Consider the following 20,008-nt stretch of genomic DNA (forward strand, 5'->3'; position numbering starts at 1 on the left):
TTGTATTTCAAAACTGTTTCATTCTAATCCACCGCAATTTATTTAAGAATCTGTCGTGGCCAAATGTGTAATCTAAAATATTTTAGACTTCCAGGGATGACCAGTCACCCACTGTGCCCTTACCTTATTTGTAGATCAAGTTAACATACCACAAGGCTGGCAGACCTCTTTAGCTGGATTAAAGCTCTGGCTTCCTTGGATCATTGATCCAAATCCCACAGCTGCCAGCTAGTGTACTGATTCATGTAAACACTAGTACAGCTCCCAAAAGAAAAAAATGCAATCTTTGGTGTGTGTGTGCGCATGATTCGCACAAGGAACAAACTTGTTTGTTAGGACCCTCTCCCAACCTCTCTTTAAACATTTGACAGAATGAACAACATGACCAGTTTATTGGAAGTTTCTAATCATGAGATATAATTGACATCCAATCGGGTCAAGTATATTTCCTGCAGTGTAATGGTTGGAGCACTTGCCTTACAAGCGAGAGAACCTGAATTTGATTACCAGACAAGGCAAAACTTTAGGTAAGTTTCCTAACTCCACACACCTCTGTTTACCAAGCAGTAGGTAGGGACCTGGCCGTTAAAAGATTGGTGGATCGCTTTCCGAGTGTAATGATTCCTTCAAATAAATAAATGAAATGGTCGCTCAATCCACAACTGTGGGACACTGACATTGGGGTATTGCTGGAGTCTTAACTAGCCAAAACCACATAGCTTGCCATTGATATCATTGTCTGGCAAGCTTTCCCACAGTTTGTCCAGATATAATAATAATAATAAATAATAATAATAATCCTTGCATTTGATATAGCACTTTTCACGTCGGGAGGACGTCCCAAAGCGCTTCACAGAACACACTGTAAAGTGAATTGACTGTATATTTGTGGGCGAACGCGGCAGCCAATTGCGCACAGCAATGTCCCACAAACAGTCGTAGATTGAAAATGACCAATTTTATTATTGTTTTTTTTTTTTTTTTTGGAGGGATTATTATTAGGCGTGTGGAGTAAGGAAACTTGCCCAAGGTTTCGCCCTGCCTGGAATTGAACTCAGGTCTCTCGCTTGCAAAGCGAGTGCTCTAACCACTGAGCTACAGGACTCCACTGAGCTACAGATATGACCACCCTAACCATCAGGGCTTTGGTTTGTAGGGTTAAATGGAGCTCAGTGTGATGATTCCCTGACGCCAGTGACTTGTCTGCCCTTCCAGTAGTGCCCTGGAGTACTGAGGAGCTTCCTGGCTCAAGAACTGGACAAACGAGACCGCCAAAGAGGGCTGGCTCAATTCCGACGTTCCATTCCCAAACATGTCGCTCTGGGGCCAAGTAATGGAAGGGTACAAGCGGTGATATTAAGAGTTTCAAAACATAGACATGCACGGGATAAACAACAACATTACTTTTGTATAGCGCCTTTCACAAAGGGAGGACGTCCCAAGGCGCTGGACAGTTAGTGTTTCGGACTTGATCTGGGTCGGGATTGGGGAGGGTGGAGGGCAGGGGGGAAAGCAGGGTGATCGTTGATTATAGTAGGAGAGTAACATAGAATTATATGGTGAATTTCAGGCTTTAGACAATCTGTCCATTTAGCCTGCCCAACCAATTTCCCACAAGATTCCTTCAATAAATTCCTAACAAAAAAACATACATTCACACCACTTTGCAGTGAAGAGTTTTGAGAAGTCTCGAAGACGTGATAAGGCGCAATATCAAATACAAGAATTATTACTATGAATGTGGCAACACTGAATTTTTTTAAAAAACTTGATTAGTTTTGTTCATTGCTTCACTTTCTGTCACACTTCAGTGGTAAAGCTTGGCTGAGTCACACTTATGAATTTGCCTTGTCAGTTTGCAATCTACAAACTGGTTTATACCAGATGAAGAACTGAAGTTGTCATACTTCTAAGACAGATGGTAGGAACAAGGCAACAAGAGAGATAAAAGGTAAGTGATAGTTTTAAAGTTTGTGTAAAAAAAAATGTTAGAAAAGTAAAAAATACCCTCCCTGGACCCATCTCTACTATCAAACTACCGCTCCATCTCCTACCTCCCTTTCCTCTCCAAGGTCCTGGAACGAGTTGTTGTTTCCCAGATTTGCTCCTTCCTCTCCCGCCACTCCCTTCACAAACTCCTCCAATCGGGTTTCCGTGCTGCCCACAGCACAGAAACAGCCCTGGTCAAAGTGACAAATGACATTCTGTCCATCTGCAACCAGGGCTCCCTCTGCCTCCTCGTCCTCCTTGAACTCTCTGCTGCCTTTGACACCGTCAACCACTGTATCCTCATCCACCGTCTCTCCTCTCACCTCAACCTCCACAGCGTTGTCCTTGACTGGATCAGATCATACCTCTCACACCGTCTCCACTTCATCTCCACATCTCAGAGGCCAGATAAATTGCATCGAAGGGTCCTTAAGGAACTAAAGGAGTAAGTTGCAGAAACACTGGCACAAATCACTGAACCCTGGAGTATGCCGGGGACTGGAGAAGGGGAGATGTTACTGCTATTTTTAAGAAAGGTAATAAAAGTGACCCAGGATACAAGACCAGTAAATTTGACATCCATTGTGGGTGTAATTATCGAGACTCTTATTAAGGATAAAATCAAAGAGCAGTTGAACATCTCATACAAAGGACGGCACCCGCAGCACGACACTGAATGTAGTCCATGGCTTCCACGACCCAACGTGGGGATTCAACTCACATCTTTAAGACCCAGAGATGCGAGTGGTAACAACTGAGCAGCCTGACACACAATGTCAACGTAAGACATCCATTGTGACATCTGATTGCTGTGACAATTTATAACACATTTAAGAATCAGCAATATCATTCTTGAATATAAGCAAGGATCTCAAATCATTCTTACTTCTTATTCCACATGGACTGCACAAATACAGCATAGGAGTCATATATATCTATCTGTACCATGGTCCATACCCACTCTCTATACAGAGGCACATTCCAACCCTCTGTCACCATAGACCTAGACAAAGTTCTGTTTAAAACTATAATGGTACAAATACATTCACAGAGCATAGGATAGAGTTTAACAGAAAGTCAACACAACAGATTCCCAAGGCGCAGACACCTCCTGATTTGTAGAGCAACGTTGCCCACTGATGAGTACTTGAATGGGAAGATGGGTTAACAGAAAGCAACAACTTGTTGCAGGACCTTGGAGAGGAAAGCGAGGTAGGAAATGGGGCATCAGTGAGGGATAGAGATGTGTCCAGGGAGGGTTTTTGAAGGATGTGAAGGGCACTGGATAAATGCAATTTGTTGGTTTTCACTATTCTAACTTTTTTTTACATAAACTTTAAAACTATCACTTGCCTTTTATCTCTCTTGTTGCCTTGTTCCTATCACTTGTTTTAGAAGTATGACAACTTCAGTTCTTGATCTGGTATAAACCAGTTTTTAGATTGCAAACTGAAGGGACAAATTCATAGTTGTGACTCAGCCCGGCTTTACCACAGAAGAAGTGTGGCAGAAAGTGAAGCAATGAACAAAGCAACTCAAGTTGAAAAAAAGATTCATAATAATAATCCTTGCATTTGGTATAGCACCTTATCAGTCTTTGAGACGTCTCAAAGCTCTTCACTGTAAATTGGTATGAATGTATGTTGTTTTGTTAGGAATTTATTGAAGGAACCTTGTGGGAAATTGGTTGGCAGGCTAAATGGACTGATAGTCTAAAGCCTGAAAGTCACCACGTAATTCTATGCTACTCTCCGAATGGAACCAAAGCATTGTTTTTTCTAATCAACCCTTTTTTGGTGTCTTTTAATTTACGTGATCTTGATGAATTTACTTTATTTGCTTCTAAATTACTAAATTGGTGTTCAATGAGCTGTATTCACGAATGCATATCAGAGCTATAATAATAATAATAATCCTTGCATTTGATATAGCGCTTTTCACGTCGGGAGGACGTCCCAAAGCGCTTCACAGAACACACTGTAAAGTGAATTGACTGTATATTTGTGGGCGAACGCGGCAGCCAATTGCGCACAGCAATGTCCCACAAACAGTCGTAGATTGAAAATGACCAATTTAATTATTGTTTTTGGTTTTTTGGAGGGATTATTATTAGGCGTGTGGAGTAAGGAAACTTGCCCAAGGTTTCGCCCTGCCTGGAATTGAACTCAGGTCTCTCACTTGCAAAGCGAGTGCTCTAACCACTGAGCTACAGGACTATCTCTCTCCTTGGGAAGTGACTGTGAATGTATTTGTACCAGTATAGTCTTAAACAGATCTTTGGCTATGTCTATGGTGTGAGAGAGTGTAATGCTTTTTGGAATGTGCCTCTGTGCAGAGAATGGGTATGGACCATGGTTTAGGTATATATGACTCACATACAGTATTTGTGTAGCACCATGTGGAACAAGTAAGAAGGATTTGAGATCCTTGATTATATTCAAGGATGATATTGCTGATTCTTAAATGTGCTATAATTGTCACATCGATCAGATATCACAATGGATGTCTTACATTGACATTGTGTGTCAGGCTGCTCAGTTGGTACCACTCGCACCTTTGAGTCTTAAGGTTGTGAGTTGAAACCCCACTTCGGGTCATGGAACCAATGGAGTCTGACATTTAGTGCAGTGCTGTGGATGCCGTCCTTTGTATGAGACGTTAAACTGAGGTCCGTCTGCCTATTCAGATTGATGTTGAAGATCCCCTGGCACTATTTGATAAGAGAAGGAAGTTTCTCTTGATGTGCTTGCCAACATTGGATACTCACTGCATGGCTGTTTTGTAGGACATTGCTGCACACAGGCCTCCTCTGTTGGTGTACAAAATACACACAATCACATAACTTTACTGTGAAGAACTTTGAGACATTTTGACAATGTGATCAGGTGCTACATTAAATGCAAGGATTATTGTTATCTATTATTATGATTAATCCCAATGCATACATGTAAATAAGATTGTATACAGTGTACCATCAAATAGGAAAACGGCCAAACATGTACTATTGGAGTAGGCACAAGTGAACAGGGTCTTTTCTAACATACTGTTGCCTTCTTAGCTATAACAAATTCATCCGGTATCATTGAAGACCCAGATAATCCCTTTTAATGAATAATACCAACAATTTCCATTGATATAGTGCGCTTCATATAGGGCTGGGGTGGGCAGTTATTTTGGCTGGTGGGCCATTTCACGAGTTTTGGTAAGCTTCACCGGCCACACTTAATATAGATGCAAATGCTTAATAATAGCTCAAAATCAAGTCTTACACTTGCACATGCATAAAATAAAGTCTATAAAATTGACATTGATTAGAGTTAGGTTAAATAAAAACAACTAATTGAGCAGACATTTATTGATATTTATTCACATATTGATGAGACTGTGAGAAGCTCACTCAATGGGAAGAATGAAAGCGGGTGATCTGAGTTAACCAGACAATTGAAGTCAGGCATCGTCTCCGTTGTTGCAATGCGGAGTACTGCTGCAAAATGATCATCAGTCATCACAGATCTATGTTTTGATTTATTGAATTTCATCAGAAAATGTCTCCTCGCATATGTATGTTGATCCAAAAAGCACGAGCATCTTCTGGGCATGAACCTTTATTTTCGGAAAGGTATATTCATTAAGAGAGGCATAAAAACTGGGAAGCTGCACTGATTTGATTTGTTCCGCAAGCAATGGATCACATTGCAGGTCAATAAGCTCGAGTTGGAGGTCAAATGGGACTTTGTCAACATCAAATGACAAAGGTGAAGAGACCAAAGACAGGTCATTTTCGATCAAATTGAAATCCTGGAATGGGCGAGAAAATTCGGCATGTAAGTCAAGTAGTGACTGAGTATACTTTGTAAGGCTTTGATCGCAAACAGTAATCTGCTGCAAAGTTGGAAAGTGGATACACAGCCTGTTTCCTATCTGACGCGATAAAATAAATAATTGTCATAAATGAGTTGACGCTGCAATACAAATCGTGCACAAAGGCCCCCTTCCGTCGCAGTTTTGAATTCAGTTCATTCATGTGGCCCATGATATCAATGGCAAATGTGAAATCAGAGAGCCAATTCGCATCATTCAGCTGTGGGAAATCCGAATCTTTTTGTTTCATGTCCAAAAATAAATCAATCTCTGTTCTCAGTTCCCACACTCTTTTCAAGATCTTTCCTAAACTAAGCCGTCTTACATTCGTGTGATACAGGACTTCCGTGTGCTCGGATTCCGATTCCTCAAGCTCAGTTACAAATTACCTGTGGTTTAATCCTCTTGCTCAAATGTAGTTGACCACTTTCGTAACTGTGTCCACGACATTGCTTGGTTTTAGAACTCTTACAGAGGACCTCTTGGTGGATAATAGTGTAGAAAAACAATATTCTGTTCTGGATTTGTTCTTCAATTCTTTTCAGCAACCCAACGTTTTTGCCTGTCAGATTCAGGCTTCCATCGGTGGTCACTCCTAATTTTAAGATACACTTATTTTATTGCCTTCAAAAAGGCTTCTCCAGTTGTCGTATTGACTGCATTAATGCCAATTCTTCTGTGAGCTTAAAATACTTGGTGATACCTTGAATAAAAATTAACAACTGGGCTGTGTCTTTGACATCACACCTCTCATCGAGTGCCAGTGAAAACAGTGAGTGACCTGGGTTCAATTCCCTGCAGGGCAAAACCTTGGGCAAGTTTCCTTACTCCACATGCCTGATAATAATACCTCAACAAAAAAAAATAAGAATTTGGTCACTTCAATCCATGACTGTTTGTGGGACACTGCTGCGTGCAATTGGCTGCTGTGTTTCACCCACAAAATATACAATCAATTCACTTTACAATATATTATGTGAAGTGCGTTGAGACGTCTAGAAGATGTGAAAAGCGCTAGATCAAATGCAAGGATTATTATTATAACTGCACACCGTTTTTATTTTCTTTATTTTATTTGTTTCATTTTCCATCCACGCTGGTAAAAAAAAATTTAGAAGTTCATTCTTTGTTGAATATTTGGCCTTCAGCATCCACTTTCCGCTTCTTTGATAAACTCATTTTGAATTAACGTTCTCTTCAGTGAAAAAGTATTGCCGCGCGAGCGTGTTTGAAAATTTGCCGTACATTTCTGACATCAGCCTGATTCAGCACTTACTGTGTGTACAACTATGCAGTGTGATTGGCTGATGTTCCTGGTCAGATTCAAATGCAAAATTTGTGCAACCTTCTGGAACTGAATGAACTATAATTTTTTCTATCGCTAGACACAATGATGGGCCAGATATGGCCCGCAGGCCGTCTTTTGCCCACCCCTGATATAGGGTAAAGTTTTGGAGTAGGTTTGAAAGACACTGGAGAGGAGGGAGGTGGCCACAAGCATGTTCAAAACGGTAAGATTCGGCTGGACATAAAGACTAAAAGAGAGGGGGTGAGAGAATGGTAGAGAAAGTTCCAGAGGTTTGGGACATAGGGACTGAAGGCTTGGCCACCAGTGGTGGCAGAGGAACACCAGGGTCATGCAGCTCAGTAGAGTAGTGTAAAAGGAGATCAGAGAGTTGCAATAGAATTGGGGGGAGCCGTCGGGGGGATGCGCTATCGGAGGGGCAGGGGTGTGTGTACTGGGGGACGCGCTATCAGGGGAGGTAAGTGCTATCTGGGATGCGAGGCCGGGGCGCGATATCGGGGAGGGTGGGGGGGGGGGCGTGCAATTAGGAGGTGGGGGGTGTGCGCAATCAGGGTGGGGGTGCATAATTGGGGGGGCCAATGGTGGAGCAGGCCAGAGCCGGCTGAGCAGAGGGAGCGGGCGGGTTGGTAGGGGATTAGGAGATCACAGAGGTAGGGTGGGGTGAGGCCATCATTGAGAGCTTTGTAAGCGAGGACCAGGAGAGGACACAGGTTGTGGAATTCTGGATTATCTGCAGCCTGTGGAGGGAAGAGTTGGGAAGGCCGACAAGCAGCGCATTTGCATAGTCGAGCTTCGAGTTAATAAAGGCATGAACAAGAGTTTCAGTGGCCTGAGGGGTGAGGTGGTGGCAGAGTCGGGCGATATTACGGAGGTGAGGGAAGGCAGAGTGGGTCATGGCTTGAATGTGGGGGAAGAAGACAGTTGAGGTCAAACAAGACACTTAGGTTCCTGACTGGTAGTGTGAAATCATGGGTTGATGCTGCCAGAGCCTCAGTCTTGTTCACATTCAACTTTAAAGGCCAGTTTGGAGTTGAAAAACAACCCTGCTCACCAAAACAAGAATAAATACACATGAACACAATAATAATACCTGCATTTGATATAGCACCTTATCATGCCTTCAAGAAATCTCAAAGAACTGCACAGAATATACTATAAAGTGAATTGACTGTATATTTTGTGGCCGAAACAAATACCACAAGCTAGGAAAATAAATTAAAACACTTCTTAAAGATTTAATAAAGCGCAAAATTCTCATCAAAAGATGGGAGTTTTAGATCTCACCGTGAAATACAGTTTGAAAGAAAACTGTGACCTCTCTATCCGAAGCTGCCAGTCAAGTGAAGAATTCTGCTTCACTGCACAATGTCCTAAAAATCTGTTTGATCTTGGCACATCGCCCTGAACTTCAAATGCGCATTGTATTCAGGAATGTCATGAAACTGTAAACTAGGATTCTACATCAAGATGGGAGTCCATTGTTTAAAGCCTTCTGAAGGAGCAGGAAGCTGTGGGAAGGGAATACCTGGGCACAGAGAGTACTCCAGCAACAAGATCAATGCAAGCATTGACAACGTGTATATATAAATCCCTTGCATTTAATATAGCACCACAGAATGTCAGAATAGTCAGTCCTCTGCAGCATTCTCTGTAGTTCGTTTCCGGAAAGCAGGCCCACAGTACTCCAAGGCAATACTGATGACAGATCAACCATCATGGCTTGTTGCTCAGTGGTCGAGTAGTCCTGTAGCTCAGTGGTTAGAGCACTCGCTTTGCAAGCGAGAGACCTGAGTTCAATTCCAGGCAGAGGGCGAAACCTTGGGCAAGTTTCCTTACTCCACACAGAGCCTAATAATAATCCCTCCAAAACCAAAAACAATAATAAATTGGTCATTTTCAATCCACGACTGTTTGTGGGACATTGCTGTGCGCAATTGGCTGCCGCGTTTGCTCACAAATATACAGTCAATTCACTTTACAGAGTGTTCTGTGAAGCGCTTTGGGACGTCCTCCCGACGTGAAAAGCGCTATATCAAATGCAAGGATTAATATTATTATTGTTGGAAAGAGTTGAAGGGGCAGGGATTTATTCCCCCACTCAGCTTCGGTTAACCGTGCAAGCCAAAGCGTAGGCTTATCAAGCATTAGAAACAACAATATGCATTTATATAGCGCCCTCCACAGCAGGCGGCGTCCCAGAGCACCTAACAATGGTGGAGCCCAATGCCAAGCTACAGGGAGGGGGAAGGTAACCACACACGGTCAGAGGAAGGTCTTCAGACACAACCTGAAAATGGGGAAGGGGCAAGGCAAAGGGATTGAGGGAAGGAGTTCCATAGCTTTGGGGCATAGTGGCTGAAGGCACGGCCGCCAACGGTGGAGCAGAGGGTTTGAGGTACAAGGAGGAGGCCGGAGACAGTAGAGTGGAGGCAGCAGGTACTGCTATGAGGAGAGAGGAGCTTAAGAGAGATTGGGGAGATGCCAAGGCATGGAGGGATTTAAACACTGGAGTGAGGATCTTGAAGTCAATCCTCTCTGTGACAGGGAGCCAATGGAGTTTGGCAAGGACTGGGGTAATCAGTGTGCGATGTTTAGTGCGGGTGAGAATGTGGGCAAGGTAGTTTTGGATAAGTTGAATTTTATGAATAGGGGGGAGGGGAGACCAGTGAGGAGGGCGTTTCTGAGTAGTCCACCCGAGAGGTGATGAAGGTGTGGGACAACGGTTTCGGCAGCTTTTGGAGACGGGCAATATGGCGGTCAACACACCGCCACACTGCAACAGTGAAAAATGTACTGCATTCTTATACCATTTAATAACACAAAGTTAAAAATCTTACAAAAACGTGTAATTTATTACACAAAATCATACTGAAATGTTAACTAAAATCATAAAACTTTAAATATACAGACAGATAGGCTTTTCCTGGAATGTGCTCACTGCCAAGTGACCGAATAAAAAATGGTCCGACTAGCACATTGATTTGGTAACTCCTTCCATTGAGTATTATGCGATACCCATTAAGAGATTTAATCAAAATGAAGAATATTTTATACTCACAACTACTAACTCAAGGCTTGGAAATAAAATTCCACAAGACCATTGTAATACAGAGATACTGCAATGAAGTTCATACAACCAGCAGTCAGTCATTCTTCATAGCAGCTTTTCAAAAAACTAAGTAGGGGATAAAAAGTCTCCCTCCCCTTTGGTGTTGGCAGGTTTTTGTCTGGCATATGAAAAGTTTTAATCATCCTCATTGTCCGAAGATGGAATCTCTGAACTCTCATCCAGGGACTCGTGGTGAGATTCAGTGTCAGCGGGCTGTGCAACATCCTCAGGTTCATTGGCGTCTCGTTCATCTGACTCTGGGTTGAATTCATCAGCGCTCTGTCCAGATAGTCTCTGTTTGAAATTAAAAAACAAGGTTAAGTACAGTATATACAGTTAAAACTAATTTTGCTTGAAAGGAATGCACAACAAGGTTAATGAATACAGATCAAGGTTAACACATCGCCAACTTCAAGATTCAGTGGGGCACTTGACATAATTTGGTTAGGGGAGAAATTGTATACAAAGTTATTCTCCATTGCTGAAAATAGCAGCTTATGTAATACTGGTTGTGAAAATGCACTAACATCTTACTCATCCAACTGTTAGTTATTGCCTATTTTTATGAAAGGTCCCCAATTTAAAGCACTCAGCTGGTAATTTGATTTATTTTAAAAAAACTAAATATTCAAAGCAGGAATAAGGAATTTTCTATTTACAGTACTTTGAAAACTATGTCAGAAACAATAATACAGTACTTGTTCTCTTTGGTGACCAAGTTCAAATTCTAATCCTGACCTTATTCATACTTAAGCACTTCAAATGGTTAGCCACAAAGATGGAAGAGCTGGCTGTAAATCTCATCCAACATCAACCTCTTAGTGAGCAGACAAAGAAATCAGTCATCTTGTAAATAACTGATGACTCATCCTCTCATTTATTCTTCTAATGATAGTGAAAGCTAAAAAAAAAAGAAGTCCTGTCCAGGAAAGAGATTCCATCCATGGCAACTTACAAAGAAAGCACTAAAGTCAAGAGGTATTATACAAGTAAACTGAAGCCTAAATACATTGTGAGAATTCACTTCAGTTGAATAGTATGTGGTTAGCTGGGTATGTGAAACCTTTTCACAACACCAGAAGAGGTCATTCAGCCCACAATGCCTGTGCCAGGTCTCTGAAAGAACTATCCATATGACTCACTTCCTTATCATTCTTTATTTTTCTTTCAAAAACTTGTCATTTTAATCATTATGGATTCTCCTTCAACTGTTGTTTTTGATAGAGCATTTCATGTCCTAATAAGATCTCTGTATGTTTAATTTTTGGGGGGGCAATAATCTTAAAATTTATGCCCTTTAGATAATGAATCATTGACCTGTACTTATGCCATAAAACAAATTTATAAGCATACAAAAAAGGGACTTCTACACACAAACGGTACCAAGACAATTCAAGACAAGGACATGCGTAATGGTAAAAAAAAACAGAAGTGATGCAAGCCAATATTCTGAGGAATATGTGCAGATCAAGTCATTTGACACAACCGTGTTCCTTTCCAGACAGAATGCTGGGACTTTACAATATGGAATAACTGACCATTCCTATTATAAAATGAACACTAACTGCCCAACACATCTCCATGCAACATACAGGAGAGTTTTCTTACCTCAATTAGATCAGCCATGTATTTCACATGGTCGGCCAACTCTATTAGTTCATGGTTCTGTTCCTTTAACTGTAAAATTTCTTCATCTTTAAGTTCGATTTCTTTATGCAGCTGAAAGTAAAAAAAGGACACATTTCTAACAGTCCATATTTTGATACCTGTTCAGCATTAAACAAAATGGTTGACTGCCCACAAGTCTAATTAGTACACACCCTTTCATTTTCTTGAAGAGCCTGGAACAGGGCTTTTCTTCGCTCTTCTGCCAACTCCTTCCAGTACAAGGAACTTGGGTTAGCTGTATAAAAGCATGAATTATTAAATCACTTGAATAAAACAAAAAGTAAATTAAAAATTAATTTAATAAACACTACTTAATTAAGAATGACAGCACTAACGTTTAACAAGAAGTTCATGGGCTTCTTTTGTCATCCCCTGACTTTCTAAATTCTCATTTTCACCACCACACTCTGCCCGTTCTTGAGTAATTTCTATACGTGACTTCTTGGGGCTTTTTGGTTGTTCATTGCTCCAGTGTTTTCTTTTGGGAGTTGGCTTGGAGAACTGCAGGCATGAGCAATGCAAAAAATATATACATTGAAGGAACTGTATAAACCAAAGACTCTAAATACATGCAGTGCACAAATCATATTTGAATGTGTTAACCAAAATAGATCATGCAAAAATTTGCATTACTCTTAAACATTCCAAAGTGAGGCGAAAACCATCCCATTTTACAACTAAGCAACATTCAATTGAAAATCTTCATATCCAGTGAGAAACTTCAGCCACACATTTCCCTCATCCCTCCCCCACAAATTTCAAGTCACGTTTACTTTGCACAAGTCACATTCAAGATCATTTGGTAGCATAAAACCCTCCTCATAATTGTAGTTAAGATTGGGAGATCACTGAAAACAGGTTTCAGTGCCTAATTTTGCTTTACGTTACACTACTTATTGCCTTTTTATAAAATACAAAACTGTACTGATTCAAACATTTTATTTACTTGTTTTCAGAAAAGCACTGCTCGAAAGCAAATTTCAGCTCACCAACTAGTTAACCAAAATAAGCATGCACAAAAGATGTAACATAGGAGGCCATGCTGATGCTAACTCCGCCACTGGATTCAACTACATAAATGCCATACTCTGCTCTTTCCCCTACCCTTTCAATTTCCTACTCCTTATTGTATTAGGCTCAAAAACAAAGTATAGAAAAGCAAGTGATACGTGAATCCTTATGATACCCTAGTTAACTTATCCATTATAGATTTACCAAGAACATTTTTTTTCACTACTTATGCTTTCAAATCTTTGAATTCTGAACACCAACTGAAAGATAATTTGCCACGTACCTCTTTTCCTCTCCCAACAAGCTGGTCTGAAGTAGCAATTGGTTGAATAACTTGTAACGTTCGCCTTGGTGGAGTGCTGCTGGTTGCCACATTGGTGAAGAAACTCTGGAGTAAAGAAACAATTCTGTACTACTTTCTCTAGAATTAGTTCATAATAAATCTCAATTTGAACAACTTAGAACCATAGAAATTCATACCACAGATGTCCATTTAGCCAATCGTATGTCTGCTGGCTCTAATTCAGTCAATCCCATTTAGCTGCATTTTCCCTATACCCCTGGAAATTACTCTTAATTAACAACCCATAAGTAACACAAAAGTGAATATGGATTCTGCGTCAACCATGGCAGAGTATTCCATCTCCATATCCCTCACTAACTACCTTAAAGCAATGCTCTCCAGTCACTTGCATTTAAATGTAAAAATGTCAAAACAATTATGAACCCAAATTACCAGGCATCAGCTAGATAAATTCCAATTGCCTTCAACATGGCAGTGAAACCAAATATTAATTTATCCCAGCTACATTTGATCATTTGTGAATTCTGAAGGTAATTTAAAACAAAATTTACATGGCCTGCAAGAGGATACTTAACCACCATAAAATAAACCACTACTAGCAGTTTTAAGAGGACTAACTATTGTGCTCTGGGCTGAAGCACTGGTTGATCATTCCATCTGACCCCAGTGCAAAATCCCTTTATTTACCAAACTTGGAATCCATTCATCCTTCTTAATGATTAATTAAACTTCCACCATAAAACAGTGAACAAAGGTAGATTAAAGGCACGATTAGGATTGATGTAAATTGCATTCATGCATTACACTGCAGCGTGGGAAAATAATTTGCACTATACTGTGTACGTGTAGCAGTAGAAATTCCCACGGTAAAGTTATTTCTTTACAGATTACGACTCCTGGGGTGTAGGGCACACCTTACTAAGCGTGGGAAAGTGCTACACAATAGGTTCTAGACATCATTAAAGATTAAACTTTACAGTTTAGTTATTTCTCTCAAGGTGAACATATGCCAACAATCGCAGCATCAGCAGTTAACCCATCACTTATAAAACAGTACCTGCAGTACAATACACTGAGATTAGTACATCATATTTTGTAAACCTTGCAAACGTTATGCTAGGTTGACTTTTAAAGAGTAGCATTAACTAGTCATTTACTGTAAAATCTGAACTTAATCTTAATGGCAAAATTCCAAATGAATCATGAGCTACATACAAAGTTGAGGGAAAAACACCAAAGTACAGTACCAAATAGAAGTTCACAAATGAATTCTACTTGCATTGCAGTTAGAATTCACTTGAAACTGTACGCTGAAGTCTCCAGCAAAAAGTATCCACAGCCTTGGAGAACACTGAATTTACCTTTATGCTCCCCGTGGGCTCCTCTGTATAAAATCTCCGCTTCATATTGGCAGTCATAGTTATACCTAAAGTGTGGAGAGAAAAAGTAAAATAAATCTTCCATCACAATTTGCTTTCAATTGAAAATAGCACACTCGCAAGCCTTATAAAGCAAACCATTTGTATCTCACTAAAAATAGCAGGTGTGCCCCCAACAAAGTCAATCATATTTGTGCTATTTTCAAGGCATGGCCATCCCAAATGAACAATTTAGCCTCGGTGACCCTAAGCTAAGACACAAAACATTTAGTAGATTTGTACTTCGTCCAATTGATTTGGAAGGTACATACAATGGATCAGTTTTGATGCTCTTTGTAATCAAACATCCTGTCAAAATGGGCAATGTCCACTTGGACAGGAAACCAAAGGATCGTTTTATTATTATTATTCCAGTAGAAGGGGGAAAAAGCCAAATGTATCTATCTAAAAGAACCATGCACCCATGAACCAGCACCCATGATAAGTCACTTTCATTGATGCCACCAACAGCAGTATTGCAGTCTCTAACAACATAGGTCGTACAACAGTATTACACCAGAGCTTCTAAAGAGCAGGGGAAGAAAGATGGAGGCAATGTCTCCACTTTTAAGAAAGCAGCACCAGAGGCAAGAAGCCAGATATTCATATTATTGGCTTGTTGTGCAGGTAGGATGAGGGTTTGGTGCGGTTGAGGATGCAGATGGCGGTGTTTTAGACGAGTTGAAGTTTCTGGATGGTGGAGTTAGGGAGAGCAGCAAGAAGTGAATTACGAAAAATCTAGCCAGGAGGTGATGAGAGTGTGCTCTGTTGTGAAAATTTGGCTAAGTCAATTCTACTTGGTTCAATTCAACCGTGCACTTTTATTGAAAGCAAAGTAGCATAATTATACCACCCTAAATAAATTAATCATTTAATTGGTTTACAATTACCTTAGATAAAAGTCATCCCATCCAAAAATCAGCAGCATTAGACTAGGGTTTTATTTTCTACATTTGTTTGTCAGCAACTAAATTAAATTGTTTCCCCGCCCCATCAAAATTGCTAGAAATAATTAAAACTGCAATATAGATATGCAAATTTTAGCTGATACTTTTTACCCAATTATCAACTGTTCAATCACTATAGAAACCAATTGATGGGGTTATATGAATGCAGCACTGTAATTAGAATAGAAAAGTAGGGATGAATAAATGTTTTTAAGCAATCCTTCCAATAATTCTTAGGCTTATGGCTCTTATACAAACTGTATGGTTGAACAGTCTCACCATCTTGGACTTCAATTTGACTACAGGTTATTCTGATGACTCGAAGGGTCACAAGAGTTTGTTAAGAAATTTTAATCCATTTCCTAGTGACGGACATTCTGAACACACACTTTTTGTAATTTGGCACCAGAGGGTCTGGCTTGAAAAGTAAAATGACATGGGCGACATCAGGAAAGGGGCACTCTCAAAACTGATGGCACATTGTTTGAGCAGAACAGAAGCAGTTTTATCCTCCGCCATCGCTCAACAACCCTTTCCTCGATCAGCACAATATCATTAAGCAGATTATTCAAATTCTGCTCAAGCAAACAGATCATTGCTGTCCTCTCCTGACAATAGACCTTACACTCAAGAGGTTTTGAAGGCTCAAGTAAAACACAAGGAGCAGTGTTATCGGAGATTTAAATAAGATTCTCGAACAAGATGAAAATAGATAGCATCCCACTTGAACGCACACTGCCTGGGACTCAGATGAGGAAGTAAAGTATCGTGTTGCCTGCCAAATTGACGGGAGAAAAAGCTGAGTTGTGAGGCTACCGGAAAACACGATGTTGGCTGAGCGGCGCATATCAATTGCGTTCATCACGATGCGGGTGCAAGCGACCGGGGTTCAGGACGGCGGTCTGGAGAGAGAGCGGCAGGAAGAGGAGAAGCAGAAGAGGGGCCGGAGGGAGACGGAGAGAAAGACTCGGGGGGAGGCTGGAGCGCCGGGTACGCCCCTCCTGTCAGAAGGTTTTGATCAGTCCAGAAGCTCCGGTTTGTCCAACGGTGCGACATTGGCACTGCTTTCGCCCACAAATATACAGTCAATTCACCTTTACAGTGTGTTCTGTGAAGCGCTTTGGGACGTCCTCCCGACGTGAAAAGCGCTATATCAAATGCAAGGATTATTATTATTATTATTATTATTATTATCATTATTATCTGCGCTGATACTGGTGCCAGAACTGTGTGGCTATCTGGTTACCTACAGGACTGAGGAGGTGCCCCATTGCAGCGCCTTGGGACGTCCTCCCGACACGAAAGGCGCTGTAACAAATGTAACCTGTGGTCGTCGTTGTTGTCGCCTGTGGTCACCAACAGCTGCAGTCAAATAACTAACTAACTAACTAACTTAACTGACTGACTGCCCGCAACTCCCTGTTCGGAGACATCAACCCCTCTCACCGCCAGTATCGGCCGCTCAGAGCAATCGGCAGCCGCGCACTTGGCAGCGGTGTCCCGTGAAGCGCTGGGAGACGCCTCGGAGCCGCGACGAGGCCCCTCCCGGCAAATACGATCGGATGATTATTAATTATTATGATTAATTATGATTAATTACTACGACTATCGCGCGCCTCCCGTCCCTCTCTCTCCCCCCCCCCCGGGGGTGGGGTGGGGGTGGGGTGGTGGGGTGGGGGAGGCCGCGCTGTGGCTCAGCCTCAGCCCTCACTTACTGGCCAGGCGGGGCCTGCTCCTGCTCCTCCAGCGCCGGATCCCCGGGGCTCGGCGCGGCTCCTCGGCCCGAGATCCCGGCGACGGCGCCCGGTCAGCGAGTCCTCTGTGTGTCGCCGCTTCTCTCTCTCTCTCTCGCGCCCTCTCCCCCGTCTCTCTGTCTCTCGCTCTGTCTCTCTCGCGCGCGCTGCTGCCGTTGGCGGTTTTGGCGCCTTTCGCTCCGAGGTGAAAGCAGCCGCCGGTGACGTATCAACGCGGCGCGGGGCACGCTGGGTGGTGACGTCGGCAGCTCTTTTTTTTTTGGAGGGGGGAGGGCGGATTCACGCCCCAACCGCGCGGGTCGGTCACGGGGTTTGGGGCGTGAAAAAAACCGCCACTGGGCGGGTGTGCGGTTTTCAAACCGCCGCTCCCCCCCCCCACCGCCCACACCGCCCACACCCACACACCGCACTTGGGAGACCTATTCCGAGGCCGTTTCAACACCTCTCAATGGGCCACTCGACCACCCACGTTGGGTGAGTGTCTGGTGGACTTTGAGCTGCAGACATGTTCTAAACAGACAGACTGAGCGAGAGACGCAGACCCTGAGCGAGAGACGCAGACCCTGAGCGAGAGACACAGACAGACTGAGCGAGAGACACCGACGCTGAGTGAGAGACACAGACACTGAGCGAGAGACGCAGACAGACTGAGCGAGAGACACAGACACTGAGCGAGAGACACAGACACTGAGCAAGAGACACCGACGCTGAGCGAGAGACACAGACACTGAGCGAGAGACACAGACACTGAGCGAGAGACGCAGACAGACTGAGCGAGAGACGCAGACAGACTGAGCGAGAGACGCAGACAGACTGAGCGAGAGACACAGACAGACTGAGCGAGAGACACAGACAGACTGAGCGAGAGACACAGACAGACTGAGCGAGAGACACAGACAGACTGAGCGAGCGACACAGACAGACTGAGCGAGCGACACAGACAGACTGAGCGAGAGACACAGACAGACTGAGCGAGAGACACAGACAGACTGAGCGAGACACAGACAGACTGAGCGAGAGACACAGACAGACTGAGCGAGAGACACAGACACTGAGCGAGAGACACAGACATTGAGCGAGAGACACAGACACTGAGCGAGAGACACAGACACTGAGCGAGAGACACAGACAGACTGAGCGAGAGACACAGACACTGAGCGAGAGACACAGACACTGAGTGAGAGACACAGACACTGAGCGAGAGACACAGACAGACTGAGCGAGAGACACAGACACTGAGCGAGAGACACAGACACTGAGTGAGAGACACAGACACTGAGCGAGAGACACAGACAGACTGAGCGAGAGACACAGACAGACTGAGCGAGAGACACAGACAGACTGAGCGAGAGACACAGACACTGAGCGAGAGACACAGACACTGAGCGAGAGACACAGACACTGAGCGAGAGACCCAGACACTGAGCGAGAGACACAGACAGACTGAGCGAGAGACACAGACAGACTGAGCGAGAGACCCAGACACTGAGCGAGAGACACAGACAGACTGAGCGAGAGACACAGACAGACTGAGCGAGAGACACAGACAGACTGAGCGAGAGACAACAACAACAACAACAACAACAAGATTCCATTTATAGAGCGCCTTCCACGTCAGGAGGACGTCCCAAGGCGCTGCACAGTTGGGTCATGACCCGAGCAGGGGGGAAATGGTCAGGGTGAGGGGAGGGAAGGGAGGGAGCAAGGAGGGGGAAATGGTCAGGGTGAGGGGAGGGAAGGGAGGGAGCGAGGAGGGGGAAATGGTCAGGGTGAGGGGAGGGAAGGGAGGGAGCGAGGAGGGGGAAGAGAGTCGAGAGGGGAGCTGAAGGCACGGTCAAAGAGAAAGGTTTTGAGACTGGCCTTGAAGGAGGAAAGGGAGGAGGCGGCGAAGGCACTGGGGGATGGAGTTCCAGAGCCTCGGGGCTGAGAGGCTGAAGGCCCGACCACCGATAGTAGGGCGGTTGGGGCGGGGGACGTGGAGCAGACCGGAGCCAGAGGAACGGAGGGTACGGGCAGGTAGGTAGGGGGATAGTAGGTTGGAGAGGTAGGAGGGAGCGAGGCCGTGAATGGCCTTGTAGGTGAGGATGAGGATCTTGAAATCAATCCTCTGGGGATGGGGAGCCAGTGGAGGCGAGCGAGGGTAGGAGTGATGTGGTCCCGAAGCCTGGTGCGGGACAGTACACGAGCTGCAGAGTTCTGAATGACCTGCAGCTTGTGGAGGGAGGTGGCGGGAAGGCCGGCGAGGAGAGAGTTCCCATAGTCCAGCCTTGAGGTGACAAAGGCGTGAACCAGGGTTTCAGCAGCGTGAGGGGTGAGGTAGTGCCGTAGTCTGGCGATATTCCGGAGGTGATGGAAGGCGGTGCCAGTTGTGGTGCGGATGTGAGGGAGAAAGGACAGCTCAGGGTCGAACAAAACGCCGAGGTTCCTGACTGGCTTTGAGAGGTGGAGAGTGCAGCCTTGGATGCTGATGGTGTCAGCGCCTGAGGTGCGGAGGCGCTGACGTGAGCCAATCAGGAGGGCCTCGGTTTTTTGCACGTTGAGCTGAAGAAAGTTGTCTCTCGTCCAGGACTCGATGTCGGACAGGCTGTCAGGACATCGGGGGTCGTGGAGTTGAGAGTAGAGGAGGAAAGGTAGAGTTGGG

At 43.7% G+C, this 20,008-nt stretch overlaps 1 protein-coding gene across 1 annotated transcript; it reads right to left on the reverse strand.

Moving 5' to 3' along the window:
- Positions 1 to 9,945: 9,945 nt before the first annotated feature.
- gmnn (geminin DNA replication inhibitor) lies at positions 9,946 to 17,571 on the reverse strand. The gene is made up of 7 exons (XM_042332518.1): positions 17,329 to 17,571; positions 14,610 to 14,674; positions 13,228 to 13,332; positions 12,269 to 12,434; positions 12,086 to 12,168; positions 11,874 to 11,984; positions 9,946 to 10,559 (listed from the first exon to the last, which is right to left on the reverse strand). The coding sequence occupies exons 2-7, from the start codon at positions 14,664 to 14,666 to the stop codon at positions 10,401 to 10,403; spliced, it is 681 nt and encodes a 226-aa protein (XP_042188452.1). The 5' UTR covers positions 14,667 to 14,674; positions 17,329 to 17,571; the 3' UTR covers positions 9,946 to 10,400.
- Between the last annotated feature and the right edge of the window lie 2,437 nt (positions 17,572 to 20,008).

Source organism: Callorhinchus milii, unplaced genomic scaffold (assembly GCF_018977255.1).
Source record: "Callorhinchus milii isolate IMCB2004 unplaced genomic scaffold, IMCB_Cmil_1.0 Scaffold2, whole genome shotgun sequence".
Lineage (NCBI taxonomy): Eukaryota > Metazoa > Chordata > Chondrichthyes > Chimaeriformes > Callorhinchidae > Callorhinchus > Callorhinchus milii.

Bases quoted from the DNA above. Each gene is read 5' to 3' on its own strand.
- gmnn (XM_042332518.1), bottom strand. From the start codon at position 14,666: ATGACTGCCAATATGAAGCGGAGATTTTATACAGAGGAGCCCACGGGG. The intron at 12,435-13,227 runs GTACGTGGCAAA...TCATGCCTGCAG, and splicing joins TTGTTGGGAGAGGAAAAGAG to TTCTCCAAGCCAACTCCCAA. The intron at 10,560-11,873 runs GTAAGAAAACTC...AATTTCAAACAG, and splicing joins ACATGGCTGATCTAATTGAG to AGACTATCTGGACAGAGCGC.